Here is a 19,841-nt window from a genome sequence, read left to right as displayed (position 1 = left end):
ATGTCTGAATTCTTTTACATTCTGAGTAAGGAATTGTTAAAATAATACACAATGGTTATAATAGACCTATTCTTTCTTCCATGCATTTGCATGATCTTGCTTCTTAGGATTTCAAATACATGTGCAGGGAAGTGAAATTCTCTCATGTGGTTAAATCTGAAACACGACAAGCAATAACTTCTTTCTCCTTTACTAATTTTTCCCAGGTGTAATAACTGGCATCCACTTCAAGAAAAATATAAAAGGCACTTGCTAATAAAGCCAAGTGACTTGGTATAGGAATGGTTAGTGTGAGAACTCACTCACTCTCAGGAGAACAGCATGGAGGAAATCTGCTCCCAGTAATTCAGTCACCTCCCACCAGGCCTCTCCTCCAATTCACCATGAGATTTGGGCAAGAACACAAATCCAAACCATATCACCTGTATTTTCACCATATCAAATGACTATTTAAAATTAACTTTGCTCAGTTATAACTGCAAGTAGCTTTGTGTAACTAGGCAAAGTAAAGCCATAAGCAATAATATTTTGATTATATTAGTAGAACTTCATGAACAGTTAAATGATACTAGTTTTAACCCAATGTCATCATACGCTTCAAATATAAAATTAGTCTTAATAATTCATTGTTTGTAAATGCAACTTATAAAACCAGACTAGTTTTGAAAATTCACCCTTGAATGTTAAATATCAGATATTAGTGTGAATTCAGATAATAAATGAAACATTAAAGATTAACTTATTTTGTAGTGCTCATATGAAAATAACTTTCGTTGTCCTAGTAAAAATAATTTTCTTAGTATAAAAACTTAAGGTTCACAAATTCTGGTTAACACATAATTCATATCACATCCAAAAAAGTTGCATTAATATTTTTTATGAGTCAAAGTAAAAGCTATCATTGATAAAATTGAAAATGTTTTTACATACACATTAAGAGTAACAGAACTATGAAAAATTTGAATCAAGATTGACATTAAACACAAACAAAAAACAAAAGCCTCCTTAACCACGGAGGTATCAACTCTTTCTTTGCTGCTTATTATTAATTAGATTTTAGAAATATTTGAGTTGTCAAAGGATTGCTTTGTAATTCACTCTAAAAATGATACTGAAGTTTTTTATAAATGAGCTTTATGAATTTTGCTTCTATTCAGTTCAAATTCAGTTAGAATTGCTCAATAAAAGTATTCAATAAATGAAACATAAAAGTCTAAAAACATGCATAGCTTATAGTGAAATATAGTTATTGAAAACTAATTTGCATACAGGAAGATACTAAAATTTAATCCCACAAGAGTAAGGTAGGAATGGAATAAACTCAATACTTAACATTCAAACAGCATAAAAAATAAATGTTTGAGTGTTATAATTGTGGTTTAGAATAAATTGACTTATGAGAAATATTAATAACTTTTGATTTAGATAACTTTTTTAATTGGTTGAAGTTATATTCTGTAATTGAATTAAATGAATTTAATAGATCTTACATGTTGCAGCATCTAAATCTGGCAAAACATTCAAAATAATGAGAGACAAGCAATTTTTAAAAATTTTGTTTTATAAAAACACTTGTTAAAGATGATATATAGGATTTTAGCAAAAAAGGATCTTAGTAAAAATATTTGGGCTGAAATATTTATGCATTTCTAGTAGGGATTAGAATTAAGAATATCCTCCAGAAGCCCTCTGAGTGTATATCACACCTGAGCACCTATAAAGATAATATTTTCTCATTTGAACATATACTCGGTCATGGAGCAAACTACATTAAAGGTATTAATAATTTTAATGCATTTTAATGCATTAAACCTAAAATGCAACTCTGAAAATAACTATAGGTAATTTTATTTTAAAAATTAAAAATAAGACATTTTTAAATGATTTCTTCTGAAAAATATACATGGTATTAGAAACAAACAAGAAACTGCCTAAAGTATGTAAGTACTTAATTTTATGTATGTAATTTTTGTCGTTTAGATAATCAACTCATAATTTCTGGCATATGAGTAAATAGATATCATTATTCTTTTTAGAGGTAATTTAATTTTGAATAGATATTTTATGGTCTTTCGAAGCAAATTAAATATATTATTGGCTAATAAATAATTACAATTAATAAATTAATTAAACTTAAAACATTTTCACACCCTGAAAAAAATTTACACTAATTTTATTCTCAAAACTATCTCATTTTGAGAAAATAAATTTTATGATCATTCTAACAACAAAGGAAATTGCCACAGTTAGCTATTTCTAAGTCTGAGTCACCATTCCCAGCTGTACTTTTTAAGAAAATGAGCAATATCATAAAAACAAAATATACCAAGGAATTACAAGAAGTTTGTGTTTAGAATTAATTTTTTAAATGAAATCCATAAAGAAATAAAACCTCAAACTCTGATACAGTCCCACATTTCAACATACTCCAGTCTCCCTAGAGTCCTACAGGTTCAGCCGAGAGAAATAACCCTGGTTTAATTGGAAGGTCTGAAGAATCATGATTTATACCTTCTGGTTCAGAAGTTGATCCTCCTTGGACTTTCATTATTTACCTGAATTCCCTAGAAGCTATAAAAATCAGAAAAGGGATGACAGCAAAGACTTTGGTTACAATAATAGCTTTCAAAAATGATTACCAAAACATTAGGACTGAAAAGAAGATTATATCATATGTAAAAGTAACCTATTTTATCTTTTATGAATGCAGAAATTCTTGGCAGTTCAGAGACACCTGTGCCATCAAGATTCTATGAAATTTCTTTGAACTTTAATAATTTGGGTTTGATATAGCCCATTTGTTTAAAATGTTTAATAACTTATGCACTAATTGCTTGTTTAAATCCACACTGATTGGCATGCTTTCTGTTACTTCTGATAAAATATAGATCACCCTGAATATTTATGCAGAATTTTCATGTGAGTGACATTTATTATTAACACAAACTTAATTTGTTAGTGAAATAAAATTTAAGAAATATCCTCATGTGTTCTACTAAAAGGATTAGCAGAGGTCATTAATCAAAGAAGTTCCTTTTGTTTTCAGTTTTATGCCAGGTAAATGAATAAAGACAAAAAGAAAAGATTATTTGTTTAGTATTGGGCTTTCCATTAAAAATACTTAATTTTTTAATGAACTGGGTAATCTCAGAGCTTAAGCAACTATGGTGAAGTCAGACATTTTAGAAAACTTTCTTAACATTTTCATAGTTTTCTCTCTTGCCAAATTCATTCTTCTTAAAAACTGTTTTGTGGATCTATTTTTAAGAAATAAAAAATTTTAACCCACCTCACTGTCCCTTTCAAGTTATAGAAAAGGGCATTAATTTAATGTGAAACAAATTGAAACTTAACTGATTTATTCTTAATACACTGATAAAGGACACATTCTGTTCCATTAAAAATTTCTCAAACCATATTATGCAACCTAATTTTTTAGCTCTTTGGATCAGGACTTTGCTGAATATAAATTAGATCATTTATTATGATTCTGAGATTACAACTATAAATTAGTTGATTTATATGGCTTCACGTACCCTAAATTCCTCTCTGCCTCTCGTTTTCTGAATAACCATAGGCTAGATTTTCTCCTGTTATATTAGAGTTTCCTGGTAATATCACTACTGCTTTCTCTTTGTTAATCCCTAGTAATAGTGGCAGGAAAACCCACCAACTCAGAAACTACCAATCCTTATGTGCACAGCTGCTATTGGGGGTCTCTGAAATGGAGAGCCTTTCTATATTCTGCCATGGTTGTAAAAAACAAGGCCCTATATTTGGGGACCAAATATTTTCTTTATTTTTAAAAACTTGGCTTGTGACCAAGTCAAAAAGGAGTTCAGAAATTTTGCTTTTGGAAATAGCAATCAAATACGAGTAATGCAGGAAAGAGTGCTCTCACTCTAATACTCAGAAGAGTAGAGAGTCATTTCAATTTCACTATAGGAACGATATGTATTCTGTCTAGTAATGTGGGAAAATGCAAAAAATAGAATAGAAAACGAATAAAGATTACGACTGACGAATATGTTAATTTTGTTAGACTAGAAAGTGATCTTATTTTAGATAACTGGACTCTGTTTTAGGTACAGTGGACATGACTATATACAGAAGTGCTAGAAAAATGATGCATCATGGCATAAAAATGGATGAATAAATATCACCCACCTTAAGACTGTTCAACTATTTCATCGTGTGATTTCTATTTCATTACTACTGTAGTTTTCTGTAAATTCATTCTTGTCATAGGCCTGGGGCTAGTAATCATTTTCATGTATAAACTGTTAGCTATTATTCTTACTTTTGTTTAATGCTGCTTAACTTTGACTTGTCAGTTCATTTATAGGTAATAATCTACTTTCAGAAAGCTAATATATGAGTTGCGAATCTAAAAGTTTGAGGAAACAGACTATGAATTTATGAGGAACACTAACGAGGTAATTTAGAACATTAGCTCCTGTCTGAAAAATACAGCCTTGGCATTTCCAAAGAAAAGGTGAGTTGAAGAGAGATCTTTTTAGTACTGTTGTGTAGCCATTTTCATCAAGCCTATTAACAAGGCTACATGTTTCCTTAATTTAAAAAATATCTAGATATAAAATAGAACATTGTCAAGAATATTGAAGACCTTTCTCTCTCTCAAGGAGCTGTGCTAAACATCTGAAGTACAAAGAGCTGCATAACTTATCCACAGCTCTCTACCAAGTGATTTGATTGCAGGATATGATGAGAGGGATTCTTGGCTACAGAGAGAAAAATGGTCCTTTACCTTGGGACAGCCATGGAAGATGTCACAGAAAAGACAAACTTCAGCATATCTTCTTAGTTGTTGCCCAAAGTTTCCTATTTGTTCCAGAATGCCATCCCTGATTCCATTCTACATTTAGAGCTTATGTCTTAGGATCTTGGCTGTGATAGTTTATCAGAACTTTTTTGTTTGATATTGACATTGTTGAGTATTGGCGAGGTATTTTCTAGGATGTCCTCCACTGGAATTTGTGCGATGTTTTTCTTATAATTAGATTGAGGTAATGGACTTTTGAGAGGAAGATCATTCCCATTACATCATATCAAAGGTATATACTATTAAGATGACTTATGTTGACCTTGATCACCTGGTTGAGGTGCCAGGTTTCTCATATTGTGAAGTTATTCTTCTTTTTCCCGTTTTACAGACTGTATTCTTTGAAAGGAAGACACTATATGCAACTCACACTAAGGAGTGGGGAGTTGTACTCACTCTCCTTGAGGCTGGAGTGTTTACCTGAATTACTTGGATTATTCTGTTGTGAGATTTATCTCCTTACTCCTATATAGTTATTGATGTAATTGTTTATTTATATCCTTAAGAGCTCATAAATATTTATTTATGCTTTGGGCTGTAATCTAATCTATTTTATATATTTTGTTGCTCAAATTGATCCAGCATTAGCCACTGGTAGCTCTTTAAGTTGGCTTCTGTGTCCCTTTGGGATGCCCTATCACTGAGGTACTGAGGTATTTTGTTTTGGTTTTTGTTTTTCCTAGAGATTTTCCTTCTGACATTTGATATTCCAAGTCTTGATTCATTTCCCTGAGGAGATATAGTTCCAATTATGGCAAAATAGCATTAGAAACCAAGATCAAGGGTAGATGTACTGATTACTACTGAAATCTAGATTTTTAAAAAAATAATTCTTATATGTACTTTCAAGTAAAATGAATTTCAATTTGCTTAATTTCTATATCTAGTTTTCTATAATTTCCTGTTGTTTTACTCATAGTAAGCATATCTTTCTTTATGTCATTGAACATAGCATAATAATTTATGTGAAATTTCTTTCCATAAATTCCCTAATCTGAGTCATTTTGTGATTCATTTGCATTGTCAGACTTTTTGTCTTGTAAAGAGGTCACATTTTTCTGTTTTTTTGTATGTTGAGTAATCTTGGATTTAATCCTGGGCATTGTAAATATTGTGCAGATTTTGAATTCTTTCATATTATTCTAAAAACACTGAATCTTTTATAGGAGCAAGCAACTATTAATAATTTGTCAGACTCAGGTAGAAAACGCCATTTCTTGGGCAACAGCTTACATCTCAGGTAGGCTAATTTTCCCTTAACTGAGTTTGTCTCACATAGGCATGATTCAAGAATTAGCCTAAGATTTGAGCAGCGTTTATCATATGAGGCTCCTTCCACTTCTTTAACATTTTCCTGTGGCTCTGGTTGCCCTGAAATCTGCCCTCTATTCTATTAAGCTGAAAAATCTGTGGGCTTTCTATCAGAATTTTTCCTGCTCTATATAGTGCCACCTTTGGAATGCTTAAGGCTAAAAGCCGTCAAAATGGAGCTCACTCATGTCATTCCTTTTTTATGGGTATCAACTTTCTTCTAGAATTGACCTACTTTAGCTTTTACTACCCAATGCCCTCAATTTATTGTTATTCCCTTCTTTTTCTAGTTAACATTTGTTACCTGCATAAGACATGAGTCTGGTAGGAGCTTACTTAGTTACATTGGAAGGTGCTCCCTTTGACCATTTTAGATTCTTGTTTAAGTTCTTTAAAGTTTGTATTAGTTTGCTTTGTTTATGCTTGTTTAGTACCATCTAGATTATTTTCAATGACAAATTTGCTAAGCCATCACATGGTTAAAAATCTTGATATTGGGTCCCATTCTCTCCTCTGCTCAACACCAAGGTATTTGCCAGGCAATTTTCCTCACAATGGTTTAAATTGAATTTATCTCTATTTCTACCATATATCATATGCATACTATTTCAAATAATAACTTTTAGCAGTGGGGAGATTGAGTTTATAGAAAGTGCTTTCTACGTATTTTCTAACTTAGATAGGTCTTGTAATTTTCTCTTATTCTTTATGCCCTCAGAGGCCCTGAAGCCAAAGGTCACATTTTGTCTCTAGATGAATATTAGCTTCAGTGCTCTTTTTACTTCTAGTTTCCTGATTTTTCATATTTTGAATGTTATATATTACTCACTTCCTACATCACTGATGCTTAAACAGATATAGTTTAACCAAATTTTTAGTTGTTTATTCTAAAATGAATAGTCTGAGAACAGTCATGATATCTAATCGGCCATACTTCTGGAAAGAGAATACTCTTTGATTTCTGATTCCTGGTACTTCTGCAAATTCTGCCCTTTATAGTTTATTCTTTCCCCCATTGCAGACATGTACATCCTGTTGTTATTAAAGATTACAATATGACTATAGTGAGAATGTGGCATTACTATATATTAAATTATGATAACATGCAGTTGCCTCTGATAATAACTGGTAGGAGCTTAGATTTCTAACATCCTAAGATTACTACTAACACAATTATAAGTGATACCTAAAAATGATGTTTAACCTCTATGCAAATAAACTAGAAAATCTAGAAGAAATGGATAAATTCCTGGACACAAACACCCTCCCAAGTCTAAACCAGGAGGAAGTCGAATCCATGAATAGACCAATAACAATTTCTGATATTGAGGCAGGAATTAATAGCCTACCAACCAAAAAAAAAAAAAAAAAAAAAGCCCAGGACCAGACGGATTCACAGCCTAATTCTACCAGAGATACAAAGAAGAGCTGGTACTATTCCTTCTGAAACTACTCCAAACAGTAGAAAAAGAGGGACTCCTCCTTAACTCATTTTATGAGGTCAGCATCATACTGATAACCAAAACATGGCACAGACACAACAGAAAAAGACAATTTCAGGCCAATATCCCTGATGAGCATCGATTCGAAAATCCTCAGTAATATATGGCAAACGAAATCCAGCAGCACATCAAAAAACTTTTCCACCACAATCAAGTCAGCTTCATCCCTGGGATGCAAGGCTGGTTCAACTTACGCAAATCAATAAATACAATCCATCACATAAACAAAACCAGTGACATAAACCTCATGATTATCTCAATAAATGCAGAAAAGGCCTTTGATAAAATTCAACATCCCTTCATGTTAAAAACTCTCAACAAACTAAGTATTGATGAAACATATCTAAAAATAATAAGAGCTATTTATGACAAACCCATAGCCAATATCATACTGAATGTGCTAAAGCTGGAAGCATTCCCTTTGAAAACCAGCACAAAACAACACAGTATTGGAAGTTCTGGCCAGGATAATCAGGTAAGAGAAAGAAATAAAGGATATTCAAATAGGAAGAGAGTAAGTCAAATTGTCTCTCTTTGCATATGACATGATTTTTTTTTTTTTTTGGACAGGGTCTCGCTCTGTAGCCCAGAGTGGAGTGTAGTAGATGGAGTGCAGTGGCACGATCTCAGCTCACTGCAACCTCTGCCTTCTGGGTTCAAGCAATTCTCCCGCCTCAGCCCCCAAAGTAGCTGGGACTACAGGCGTGTGCCACCATGCCTAGCTAATTTTTGTATTTTTAGTAGAGATGGGGTTTCACCACGTTGGCTAGTATGGTCTCGATCTCTTGACCTCATGATGTGCCCACCTCAGCCTCCCAAAGTGCTAGGATTACAGGCCTGAGCCACTGTGCCTGGCAGACATGACTGTATATTTAGAGAACCCCATCATCTCAGCCCCATACTCCTTAAGCTGATAAGCAACTTCAGCAGTCTCAGGATACAAAATCAATGTGCAAAAATTACAAGCATTCCTAAACACCAACAATAGACAAGCAGAGAGTCATCATGAACGAACTCCCATTCACAATTGCTACAAAGAGAATAAAATGCTTGGGAATACAACTTACAAGGGACACAAAGGACCTCGTCAGGAGAACTGCAAACCACTGCCCAAGAAAAAAAGAGAGGACACAAACAAATGGAAAAACATTCCATGCTCATGGATAGGAAGAATTAATATTGTGAAAATGGCCATGCTGCCCAAAGTAATTTATAGATTCAATGCTATTCCCATCAAGCTACCATTGATTTTTTTCACAGAAGTAGAGAAAACTACCTTAAATTTTACATGAAACCACAAAAGAGCCCTGCTAGCGAAGACAATCCTAAGCAAAAAGAACAAAGCTGGAGGCATCATGCTACCTGACTTTATACTAAAAAGCTACAATAATCACAACAACATGGTACTGGCACCAAAATGGATATATAGACCAGTGGAACAGAACAGAGACCTCAGAAATAACACCACACATCTAGAACCATCTGATCTTTGACAAAGCAGACAAAAACAAGCAATGGGGAAAGAACTCCCTATTTAATAAATGGTGCTGGGAAAACTGGCTAGCCAAACGCAGGAAACAGAAACCGGACCCCTTACTTGTACTTTATACAAAAATTAACTCAAGATGGATTAAAGCCTTAAATGTAAAACCCAAAACCATAAAAACCCAAGATAAAAACCTAGGCAATACCATCCAGGGCATAGGCATGGGCAAAGACTTCATGACTAAAACACCAAAAACAATTGCAACAAAAACCCAAATTGACAAATGGGATCTAATTAAACTAAAAGGAGCTTCTGGACAGCAAAAGAAACTAGCATCAGAATGAACAGGCAACCTACAGAAGGGGAGAAAAATTTTGCATTCTACCCATCTGACAAAGGTCTAATATCCTAAAGGTACAAGGAGGTTTAAGAAATTCATGGTCAAGTGCGGTGGCTCACACCTGTAATCCCAGCACTTTGGGAAACTGAAGTGGGCAGATCAAGAGGTCAGGAGTTCAAGACCAGCTTGGCCAAAACGGCAAAACCCCATCTCTACTAAAATTACAAAACTTAGTTGAGCATGGAGGTGCATACTTATAATTCCAGCTACTCGGGAGGCTGAGGCAGGAGAATTGCTTGAACCGGGACCTGGGAGGCAGAGGTTGCAGTGAGCTGAGATCGCGTTACTGCACTCCAGCCTGGGCCACACAGTGAGACTCTGTCAAAAAAAAAAAAAAGAAAAAAGAAAAAAGATAAAAAGAAAGAAAAATATAAACAACCCCATCAAAAAGTGGGCAAAGGTTATGAACAGACACTTCTCAAAAGAAGACATTTATGCAGCCAACAAACATATGTACAAAAACTCATGATCACTGGTCATTTGAGATGTGCAAATCAAAACCGCAATGATATACCATCTCATGCTGAACAGAATAGTGATTATTAAAAAGTCAGGAAGCAACAGATTCTGTGGAGGCTGTGGAGGCTGTGGAGAAATAGGAACACTTTTTCACTGTTGGTGAGAGTGTAAATTAGTTCAACTATTGTGGAAGACAGTGTGGCGATTTCTCAAGGATCTGAAACCAGACATACCATTTGTCCCAGCAATCCCATTACTGAGTATATACCCAAAGGATTAAAATCATTCTACTATAAAGACAAATGCACATGTATGTTTATTGCAGCACTACTTACAATAGCAAAGACTTGGAACCAACCCAAATACACATCAATGACAGACTGGATAAAAAAATGTGGCACACATACACTGTGGAATACTATGCAGTCATAAAAACGGATGAATTAATGTCCTTTGCAGGGACTTGGATGAAGCTAGAAGCCATCATTCTCAGCTAACTAACACAGGAACAGAAAACTAAACACTGCATGTTCTCACTCATAAATGGGAATTGAACGATGAGAATACATGGACACAGGGATGGGAACAACACACACGCTGGGGCCTGTTGGGAGTGAGGGACGAGGGGAGGGAGAGCATTAGGACAAACACCTAATGCATGAGGGCCTTAAAACCTAGATGACAGGTTGATGGGTGCGGCAAACCACCATGGCACATGTACACTTATGTAAAATACCCTGCAAATTCTATACATGTATCCTGGAATTTAAACAAAAATAAAAAAATTTAAATGAACCACCACCACAAAAAATGTGTGCGGCCCTTGTCTCCTCAGAAAAAATAAAATTAAACAAGAAAAAAGAAATGATAACTAGTCGAGTCAATGTATACCTTAAATACTGTGACTAGGTTATTATACATTCTATGCGTGTCACAAAATATCACATGTACCCAGTATAAATGTACAAATATTATGTATCAATAAAAATTTTAAAAATAAAAAAATCATGTTTAGTCAATTCGAATAATGCAAAGGAAAATGGGGCCTTAAGGCAAAAATTTTATATTAAGATAAAGTGAAATTATAAATGAAGAGACATGATGCTATTTTAATATCAGAGAATAAGAGGATAATCTGAAATGTGCCAACTGGGTGTGTGATGGAAATGTTTAAAGTAGTTTTAAAATAGTTTGGATTAAATGTTTATATTTTTGGAAAATTTAGTAGAATCTGCAGCCTCTCATTTGTGAACAAACCAGTACTTTAAAATTACAACTATATTATGGGAAAATAAAATTGATATAAATTAAATACTTTATGTAATATACATATTGACATATTTGTTCTTCTAGGAATATGCATGTTATGCTGTTGAAACAAGATTCATAGCAGTTGCTCGAAAGGATAGTTTATACTATCACAGGGAAAGAAACCATATTGAGAAAAGGAGGTATTTATAAGGTGAATGGCTTTTTATTGTGCTTTATATTGCAATCTTTTTATATCTTATATCTGAAAGATAAATTACTTTGTTCTAGCAATAATTTATCTCTTAAAAGTAACTGTATTTTATTAACCATAAACTATTAAATGATTAAATTGAGTAGCCCATAGTAAGTAGTATAAATGGTTGGGTGACCAGGAGTAAACTTTAAATCACCAGCCAAGTACAGCAATGATTTCAGCTGCACTGGTGTTTTAAAACCAGGGGCATTTTCACTGAAAAAGAGCTGCCATGATACTCTGGAATAAACATGATCTCTTTTTGAAAATAGTATGAAATGCATAAATAAGGTAGTTTTAAAGGTGATATTTTAAATTTAGGTGGTTAAAATATAGTAAAATTAGAATGAGAGACAAAATTTTAATACTCATTAATATAAAAATTCCAATGGTGAAATTACATTGAATAAATAACATTATATCATGGAAGTAGCTTCCAAGTCAAATGGGCAATACTTGTTCAGCATATTCAAGGTGAATAATGATCTTCACCTGAACAAGTATCTTCACCTGAATATGCTGAACAAGTATTGACCATTTGATCCAAATTTTTCAACTACCTGTTTTTTCAACCCATGTAAAGGAAGCATTTGTTTAGGAGCACCTGTTTTAGTACTGATGGCAGTGACTGCTGCCATCACCCCACTTGCAGCAAGGAGGCACGGCTCGGGCTGCACACCCCATGGAGCCCGTGGGAGTCCCGCCACTTTTGAGTTGGGGCAGGAGCTCTCCGGGTGCGAATGCAGCCGTCCAAACCGCTGCTGCAGACCCAGGCCTCCTGCTCTACAGGCAGGAGCCCCACCCTAACTGCAGCTGTGGATCTGAGCCTCCCTGTACTCTTGACAGGGAGACCGGGAACAGGCAGGATTTGCCCTCCTGGTTGCGGCTGCAGACGCCAGACCCACAGCTGCAGACCTGGGCCTCCTGCTTCACAGAACAGGAAGGAAGGAGCCGGGGGACAAGCGGGAGCCCCACCCCTTCTGAGGTGGAGGAGTGGGAGCTCCCTGGATGCAGCTGTGGCTGCCCTCCCAGGCCTAGGACCTCTGGGTATCTCTGCAGCCTGCATCCTTGGGCTGGGAAGCCTCTCCCACTCCCTTCCTTGCTGGCTCGACGATGTCTGCTCGTCCGTCCCCGTGCCTGGCCTCTCTTCTCTCCCCGCATCAGCTCGGATCTGGGAGTGGGGTTGGGATCGAGCCCTGGGGCCATGAATGGCAGCGGGAGGCAGACAGATCCCTGGGTGGAAGGGAATGTGTCCTGGTCAGGCCCCACTTTCAGGCCAGGGAGGGCCTAAAGGCTGGGGGCCAGGCAAGTCCTTCTGACCAGAGTGGGGACTTGTGGTGCCTCTTCCGGGCCACCCATGGTTCCCCATGAACCAATTGACAGGCACTTCTTCCCCTCTGAGGTTCATAAAAGCCCAGGATCAACCAGAACAGAGGGTGCAGAGATGAAGGGAGATCAACTTCAGAGAGGAGCTACCCTCTCTGCTGAGAGCTTAGAGACCTGCAGAGATGTCCAATGACCTGCCTGTGGAGAGGAGTCATCCTCTCCAGGGCCTCCTCTTTGCTGAGAGCTGGAGATGATGGGATGACCTGCCAGCAGAGAGAAGCCGCCTTCTCCAGGGCCTCCTTTCTGCCTAGAGCTAAACACTCAACATGACCACCTGCCTACAGAGAGGAGTCTATCTGAGCTGTTCTAACACCAAATAAATCTGTCTGCATACCTCAATACCTCATTCTTCCTGGATGTAGGACAAGAATTCTGGCAAAGGCGCCACTGGCCACAGAGGTTTCGATGAAAAAAACTGACACCCCAAAGATCTTGTAACAGTACCCCACAGTGAGCTTTACAAGGAGACTTTTGATTTTTTTTCTGTTTGAGCTGTTTCTGTTTTGCAATTACCAAAATGTGTTCTTTTGACTCAGAACTCTCCATATAACTACCACCACAATACTGCAGCAACAGGGGTAAATGTCAACCTATTTTTAGTTAAGTTTGGCTTCAAATATAATTAATTAAGTAATTATAATGCACATTACTTAGGCCATTGCCTTTCTAATCATGGTTTGAGCCCCTTTTCTAACCTGCTGTTTTCCTTATGCACATCCCTTATGAGTTCTCAGTGATTGATTGTGGAAGGTTGCACTTTTTCTCTACATTATTTTCAGTATGAAGTGAGAACTAAGGGTGTATTATTACTAAACACACATTATGTTTCTTCTACACATTTGTGCGTATATGAATTTCTTATTTCATTCCTATCTTTTCTTTTTTGTTCCATCTCACTCCCTTTTTTCTTTCTCTTCTTTTTATTCTTTCTTCTTTCCTTTCTTCCTGAATTGGTTTATTTATCCATTTAACACAATTTATGGCACCTACTCCTTATCAAAAATATGTTAAAAGTAGGAATTTCATTTTGAATATAGTAATATAGTTATTAACCTCACTGTTTATAGTCTACAATGCAACCAAATCAATCACAATACAGTTTGCTAAGTGTGAAAATGGTAGACAGTTCTAAGAGAGTATAAAAAGGTACCCATGCCAGTGAACAGATGAGGATCAAAGATTTCTCAAAAAGTTAACATTGAATATGATTGGCTTAGATAAGCAAAGTTTGAAGACAGGAATGTGAAAGAAAGCTGGAGGAAATAGGCAATTTTGTTGCAAATTACATATATCACTAAAATTAAAATGATAGGTTAAGAATGAGGATAGTGCTTTAGCAGGAAACATAATGTTATTGAAGGGAGTGGGAGATGGAGTCGGTTTAAGTCCTACGGATTTATATTTGGGGGTGGGAGGTGCAAAGATGACATAGATCTGAAAAATGATTAGTTACCCTCCTGGCTTCTAATTGAAAATCTCCAAACAGGATTCCATAAAAGAAAGCATTTCTGATGGGTTTATTTCAGGTCTGTTTTATTGTAATTCTGAGGGATTCATTTCAAATTGTGCTTAGAATAAAAAATAGTTAGTATTGTCTAAAGCAGGATCCAAATGTTAAGGCCACTCTGGAAGATTTTAGCTCTGGGATGAATTGATGCTTTGTCTTCTATCTGCTAGATGGATGTCTGAGGCTCTTTATATTTTAATAAAATAGTTTCAAATTATTTTCCCAGCTCCATGAGGATTGATTTTATTTCAATGGGTTGGCAATAGATTATAAAATATCTTCTTTCTGTTTATATAAATGAATAGTTTTGTAAACTTTTAGTGTTAAAATAATTTACTAGTTATTAAAAATCTTTCAGTTATCAAGTGAGTTATTATAAAAATCATAATAAATTATCTGTGAATGAAATGTAACAAGTTGTAAGAGTTTGTTGAGTATTGCATGTTCATACCCTACTGAAAAGTCAAGCTGCTCTAGAAACTACAATTCTTGGCAATGATGCAAAATTCGTGATGATGCAAAATTTGTACTGATTGTTTGGAGCCTGTTTCAGGAATGGCACTTTAGAGTCTTAGGTTCAGTTGTGGATTTTATTTGCTGTGTTCTATTTATTATAACTTCATCTTTGTTGTCTTTACTATTATTAATTTATTTAGATGCGGATTGTTTTGGTAACCTTATGCTATATAATAGAGTATATTTGCATATGTATTGTAGTGCATGTTGCATTTTATAACAGTATTAAATTCTTCAGTTTTTCGAGCCGACATCGTGCCACTGTGCTCCACCCTGCGCGACACAGCGAGACTCTGTCTCCAAAAATATATATATATATAGTGGGGGAGGGGTGCGGAGGATGGAGGCGGCAGTGTCCACTGCAACGGTTGGGCTGCGCGTGAGAAGCTGGCGGTGCAGGCACCTGCGCTCGGGGAAGGCTGGCGGCGGCAGCCGGGCCATGGCGGGAGACCCCCTCCTCCGGCCTCCCTGAAGTCCTGGGAGCCGCGACCCATGGGATCGTCGAGCAGCCGGGTGCTGCGCCAGCCGAGGCAAGCCCTTGCCCAGCAGGAGCAGGGTGCCAGGGCGGGGGACTCGGCCGGGAGGCCGGACCCTGGAGACCCTGCGGCGGGCTACGGCTTCTGTTACTGCCCAGGCAGTCGCAAGCGCAGCGGGGCCTTCCGCTACTGTCGCCCTGACTCGGAGAGAGACGAGGATGAGGAGGAGAGGGACGAGCAGCAGCCGCTCCTCCACGTCCCTGCAAGGAAAAAATTAAGGAGTACATCCAAATATAGTTATCAAACATTATTTTTGAATGGTGAAAACAGTGACATTAAGATTTGTGCTCTAGGAGAAGAATGGCGATTACACAAAATATATTTATGTCAATCTGGCTACTTTTCTAGTATGTTCAGTGGTTCTTGGAAAGAATCCAGCATGAATATTATTGAACTGGAGATTCCTGATCAGAACATTGATGTAGAAGCGCTGCAGGTTGCGTTTGGTTCACTGTATCGAGATGACGTGTTGATAAAGCCCAGTCGAGTTGTTGCCATTTTGGCAGCAGCTTGTATGCTGCAGTTGGATGGTTTAATAAAGCAGTGTGGTAAGACGATGAAGGAGACAATTACTGTGAAAACTGTGTGTGGCTATTACACATCAGTAGAGACCTATGGATTAGATTGCGTAAAGAAAAAATGCCTTGAATGGCTTCTAAACAATTTGATGACTCACCAGAATGTTAAACTTTTTAAAGAACTCAGCATAAATGTCATGAAACAGCTCATTGGTTCATCTAACTTATTTGTGATGCAAGTGGAGATGGATGTATACACCGCTCTAAAAAAGTGGATGTTTCTTCAACTTGTGCCTTCTTGGAATGGATCTTTAAAACAGCTTTTGACAGAAACAGATGTCTGGTTTTCCAAACAGAGAAAAGATTTTGAAGGTATGACCTTTCTTGAAACAGAACAAGGAAAACCATTTGTGTCAGTATTCAGACATTTAAGGTTACAATATATTATCAGTGACCTGGCTTCTGCAAGAATTATTGAACAAGATGCTATAGTACCTTCAGAATGGCTGTCTTCTGTGTATAAACAGCAGTGGTTTGCTATGCTGCGGGCCGAACAAGACAGTGAGGTAGGGCCTCAAGAAATCGATAAAGAAGAACTAGAGGGAAATAGCATGAGGTGTGGTAGAAAGCTTGCCAAAGACGGTGAATACTGCTGGCGTTGGACGGGTTTTAACTTCGGCTTTCACCTACTTGTAATTTACACCAATCGATGCATCATTTTCAAACGCAATACACTGAATCAGCCATGTAGCGGGTCTGTCAGTTTACAGCCTCAAAGGAGCGTAGCATTTAAATTACGTTTGGCTTCTTTTGATAGTCGTGGAAAACTAATATGTAGTAGAACAACTGGCTATCAAATACTTATACTTAAAAAGGATCAGGAACAAGTGGTGATGAATTTCGACAGCAGGCTTCTGACCTTCCCTTTGTATATCTGCTGTAACTTCTTGTATATATCGCCAGAGAAAAGAATTGAAAATAATCGTCACCCAGAAAATCCAGAAAACTGAAGATCTCATCGGTTGGGAACAGTAGCACTCTGAAAACTTTTTAGGCCAGCTTTAATTTAATGGGCCTACTGATATTCACATCTAAGGTGACTAATGATGGTAAAGGCCTTATGAACTGAACAGACAATACAGAAGATTATTCTTATCCTCATTGCATTTCTCTGCACATATGAACAAAACATTTTAAAGCCAAGAAAATATCTGTTGAACCATTTCTGTTGGTACAATGTCAACTCGTGCTTTTAATTTAGCATCAGAGGAAATTACTATAGGTAAATCTCACATTTATCTGCAACAAAATATAGATTTAATTTTTAGCTTAAACTTTGTTTCTACCTTGTGTTAGTGGACCTCAGTTATCCATCAGTAAACTTATTTTTATTTGGCTAAAATAATCTAAAAGAATAATTTGGATGGCCAATTAGAAATGCTGTTTTGAATTGGTGTATTTAAAGCTTTCTTTTAATATTTTAAACCGGCTTATTACGATTCCTCCTTTTAGTCTGATATCTTTCCAGTTCATACTTGTTTTTAATCATTAAATGCTTTCTTCCTGGTTTTGGAGACTAAGCTGAGAAACTTTTTTTAAACTTAAGCATTGTCATGCTATTTTTTTAAATTTGGCTTTCCTAGGATTTTAAGAACAATGAAAGTTAGCTTCACACCTTCAAATGATCTTGAATGAGTGAAAAATCAGTTTGATTTGAAGGATATTTCTTGCCTTAATGGTCTTTTCTTTGACAGTCTGTACACCTTTATTATTAGTTTTTCAATTATTTATGTACTAGATATTACACTTTTAAACATTAATATTCTCTGATCTTTAGAATTATTTAAATTCAAATTTTAGTTGGGAGTTTTGTTTGCTACTTAAGCTCAGTACTTTATACCTCTGAGTTGAGTGCCTTTGAGTGACACATGTTAACAGAAATTTCATAGTAAATATAAATAAAGTCAGAGGATCTAATAAAGAAGCTGATGAAGCATTCATGTAAAAATGGAACTCATTTTTGTCAAAAATGAGATGTACACTTGTCATGATTTAGATATGTTGACCTTTTGTGTTTATTGCTGTTTTGAATATAGCCATGTTCATTTTCTTTCCAGTTAGAGTAAGTACTTCTGTGGTTAATGTGTATTTTTATTGTGGCTTTTAAAATGGGAATAATTTGTATGTATCTGTGCAAATAATAAATGCACATTTGGAAAAAGAAAAAAAAATTCTTCAGTTTTTCAAAATTTAATCTCTAACATGTGGATAAATTGTATTTTACATAGGAATCACCCACATTATTATCACTGAAGCAAATAAGATCATATTGCCATATTCTATCCTAATTTGTGTGTTGCAGTAGCACATTAGTAGTAAGATGTGATTGTAAGTCTGTGCTACTTAAATAATTTGCAATAATATAATTCTATGCAATTGAATTATTGGGTTATTATAAAGGTAATAAGCAGCATGATATTATAAAAGTGATTTTTTTTGTTTTTCTACAATTTTTGTATGGTCAATTTCTCATAAGTAATATAGTATATGTACATTTTACAACTGCCTTCTTTATGGATAATTTTTCTTATTCTGACACATTGTCATTTCTATCTCTATTAGTCAGTATTCCTTCAATTGAAAATTACACGAACCCTCTTCAGTCTGTCTCATGTTAAAAGGGTATTTGTTGGCTTATTTAGTTGAGATGCATCCTCACAAAATGAAATAGAGAAATCAGATCATCAGGGACTGAAAGGGTATTTCATTGTTACTAGTAGTTTGTATCTGTAGTTCTTCCTAATCCCTGATCTTTTATGTTTGTTGATTCTCAACATGCAGCAGGAAACATAGTCATTGACTCAGGTACAAACCCTTTGAATTTGTAATCCACAGATGTAAAGGGATTCTGTTTATAATTTGTAAAGTTCTGGAGAAGAACCATTAGCCTTGCTTGCACTGTGTGGTCCTCTCTGTGACTGGGAGATTATGAGACCATGATTGACAGCTCCACAAGCACCACTGAGTTGGGAAGGAATTTCCAAAGGAAATAATTTGATAGCAAATCATTTCTTAGTCTCAAGCGATAGGTCCAACCCACCAAATATGCAAATTTGTTTCTTTGTAATTGTGATCTATTGTAATTTGGAAGGATTTAAAGAGAAATTTATGTTTTCCTTTAGAAAGAGTGTACAATAAGTGTAGACTGTTATTTTTTTTTAAATTCCAAAATAAGGTGATTGAAGAACTGAAGGATGTGAGTTGCCTAATAAATACGAAAAAAAATATGTTATTTTGCCCAAAATATGCAGGATGTTGTGATGGTTAATACTGAGTGTGAAGGATGGAGTTCTTTCATTGGTTTGGGGGTTTTTATAGTTGGCTGCTTAATATGATTAGACCCCCAAATGCTAAGGACTGTACTACTAATAGTATGGAGAACATTGATAGTCCTTAGTGGAAACTGTTTAGAGAGTTATGCAAAATAAATGCTTTTGACACTCCTGATTAACCACTTGTGAAAGGCAAGAACCTTAGTGTCTCTATACATAATACCTTTGACTATATGTGGAGAACTAAGGAACATAATGAAGTCGGTTGGTTGCTCCTAAGTTCACTGGAAAAGTAATGAAAGAAAATGATGTACTCGGGGATTCTAACTTCCGGATTCAGAAGCAAATATTGAGCCTCAAGTCTGCTAAGCTTTCCCTGAGTGAGTCTTATCTCCTGTAGAGAAAGCTGTAATTGTGGAAAGTCAGACACAAGTGCTTATTATGCAAGTGGCTGACCATCAGTGAAAGTTGCATGCAGAACCTCAACAGGTGTCCCCTGTTAAAGCGAGGGCATTAATTGGCAAAGAATGGGACCCTGAAA

At 35.9% G+C, this 19,841-nt stretch overlaps 1 protein-coding gene across 1 annotated transcript; it reads left to right on the top strand.

Annotated features, from left to right (window-relative positions):
* The first annotated feature begins 15,244 nt into the window (after window positions 1-15,244).
* LOC117072528 (germ cell-less protein-like 1) lies at window positions 15,245-17,211 on the top strand. Its single transcript, XM_033192828.1, has one exon. The coding sequence runs from the start codon at window positions 15,407-15,409 to the stop codon at window positions 16,976-16,978; it is 1,572 nt and encodes a 523-aa protein (XP_033048719.1). The 5' UTR covers window positions 15,245-15,406; the 3' UTR covers window positions 16,979-17,211.
* Window positions 17,212-19,841: the final 2,630 nt, after the last annotated feature.

Source organism: Trachypithecus francoisi, unplaced genomic scaffold, assembly GCF_009764315.1.
Source record: "Trachypithecus francoisi isolate TF-2019V2 unplaced genomic scaffold, Tfra_2.0 Lachesis_group4, whole genome shotgun sequence".
Taxonomy (NCBI): domain Eukaryota; kingdom Metazoa; phylum Chordata; class Mammalia; order Primates; family Cercopithecidae; genus Trachypithecus; species Trachypithecus francoisi.
The sequence above is the reverse complement of the archived record's forward strand: the minus strand, read 5'-3'. Positions and strand labels throughout refer to the sequence as shown.

What these genes read in the sequence shown, in the direction of transcription:
- LOC117072528 (XM_033192828.1), top strand. Translation starts at nt 15,407, where the DNA reads ATGGGATCGTCGAGCAGCCGGGTGCTGCGCCAGCCGAGGCAAGCCCTT.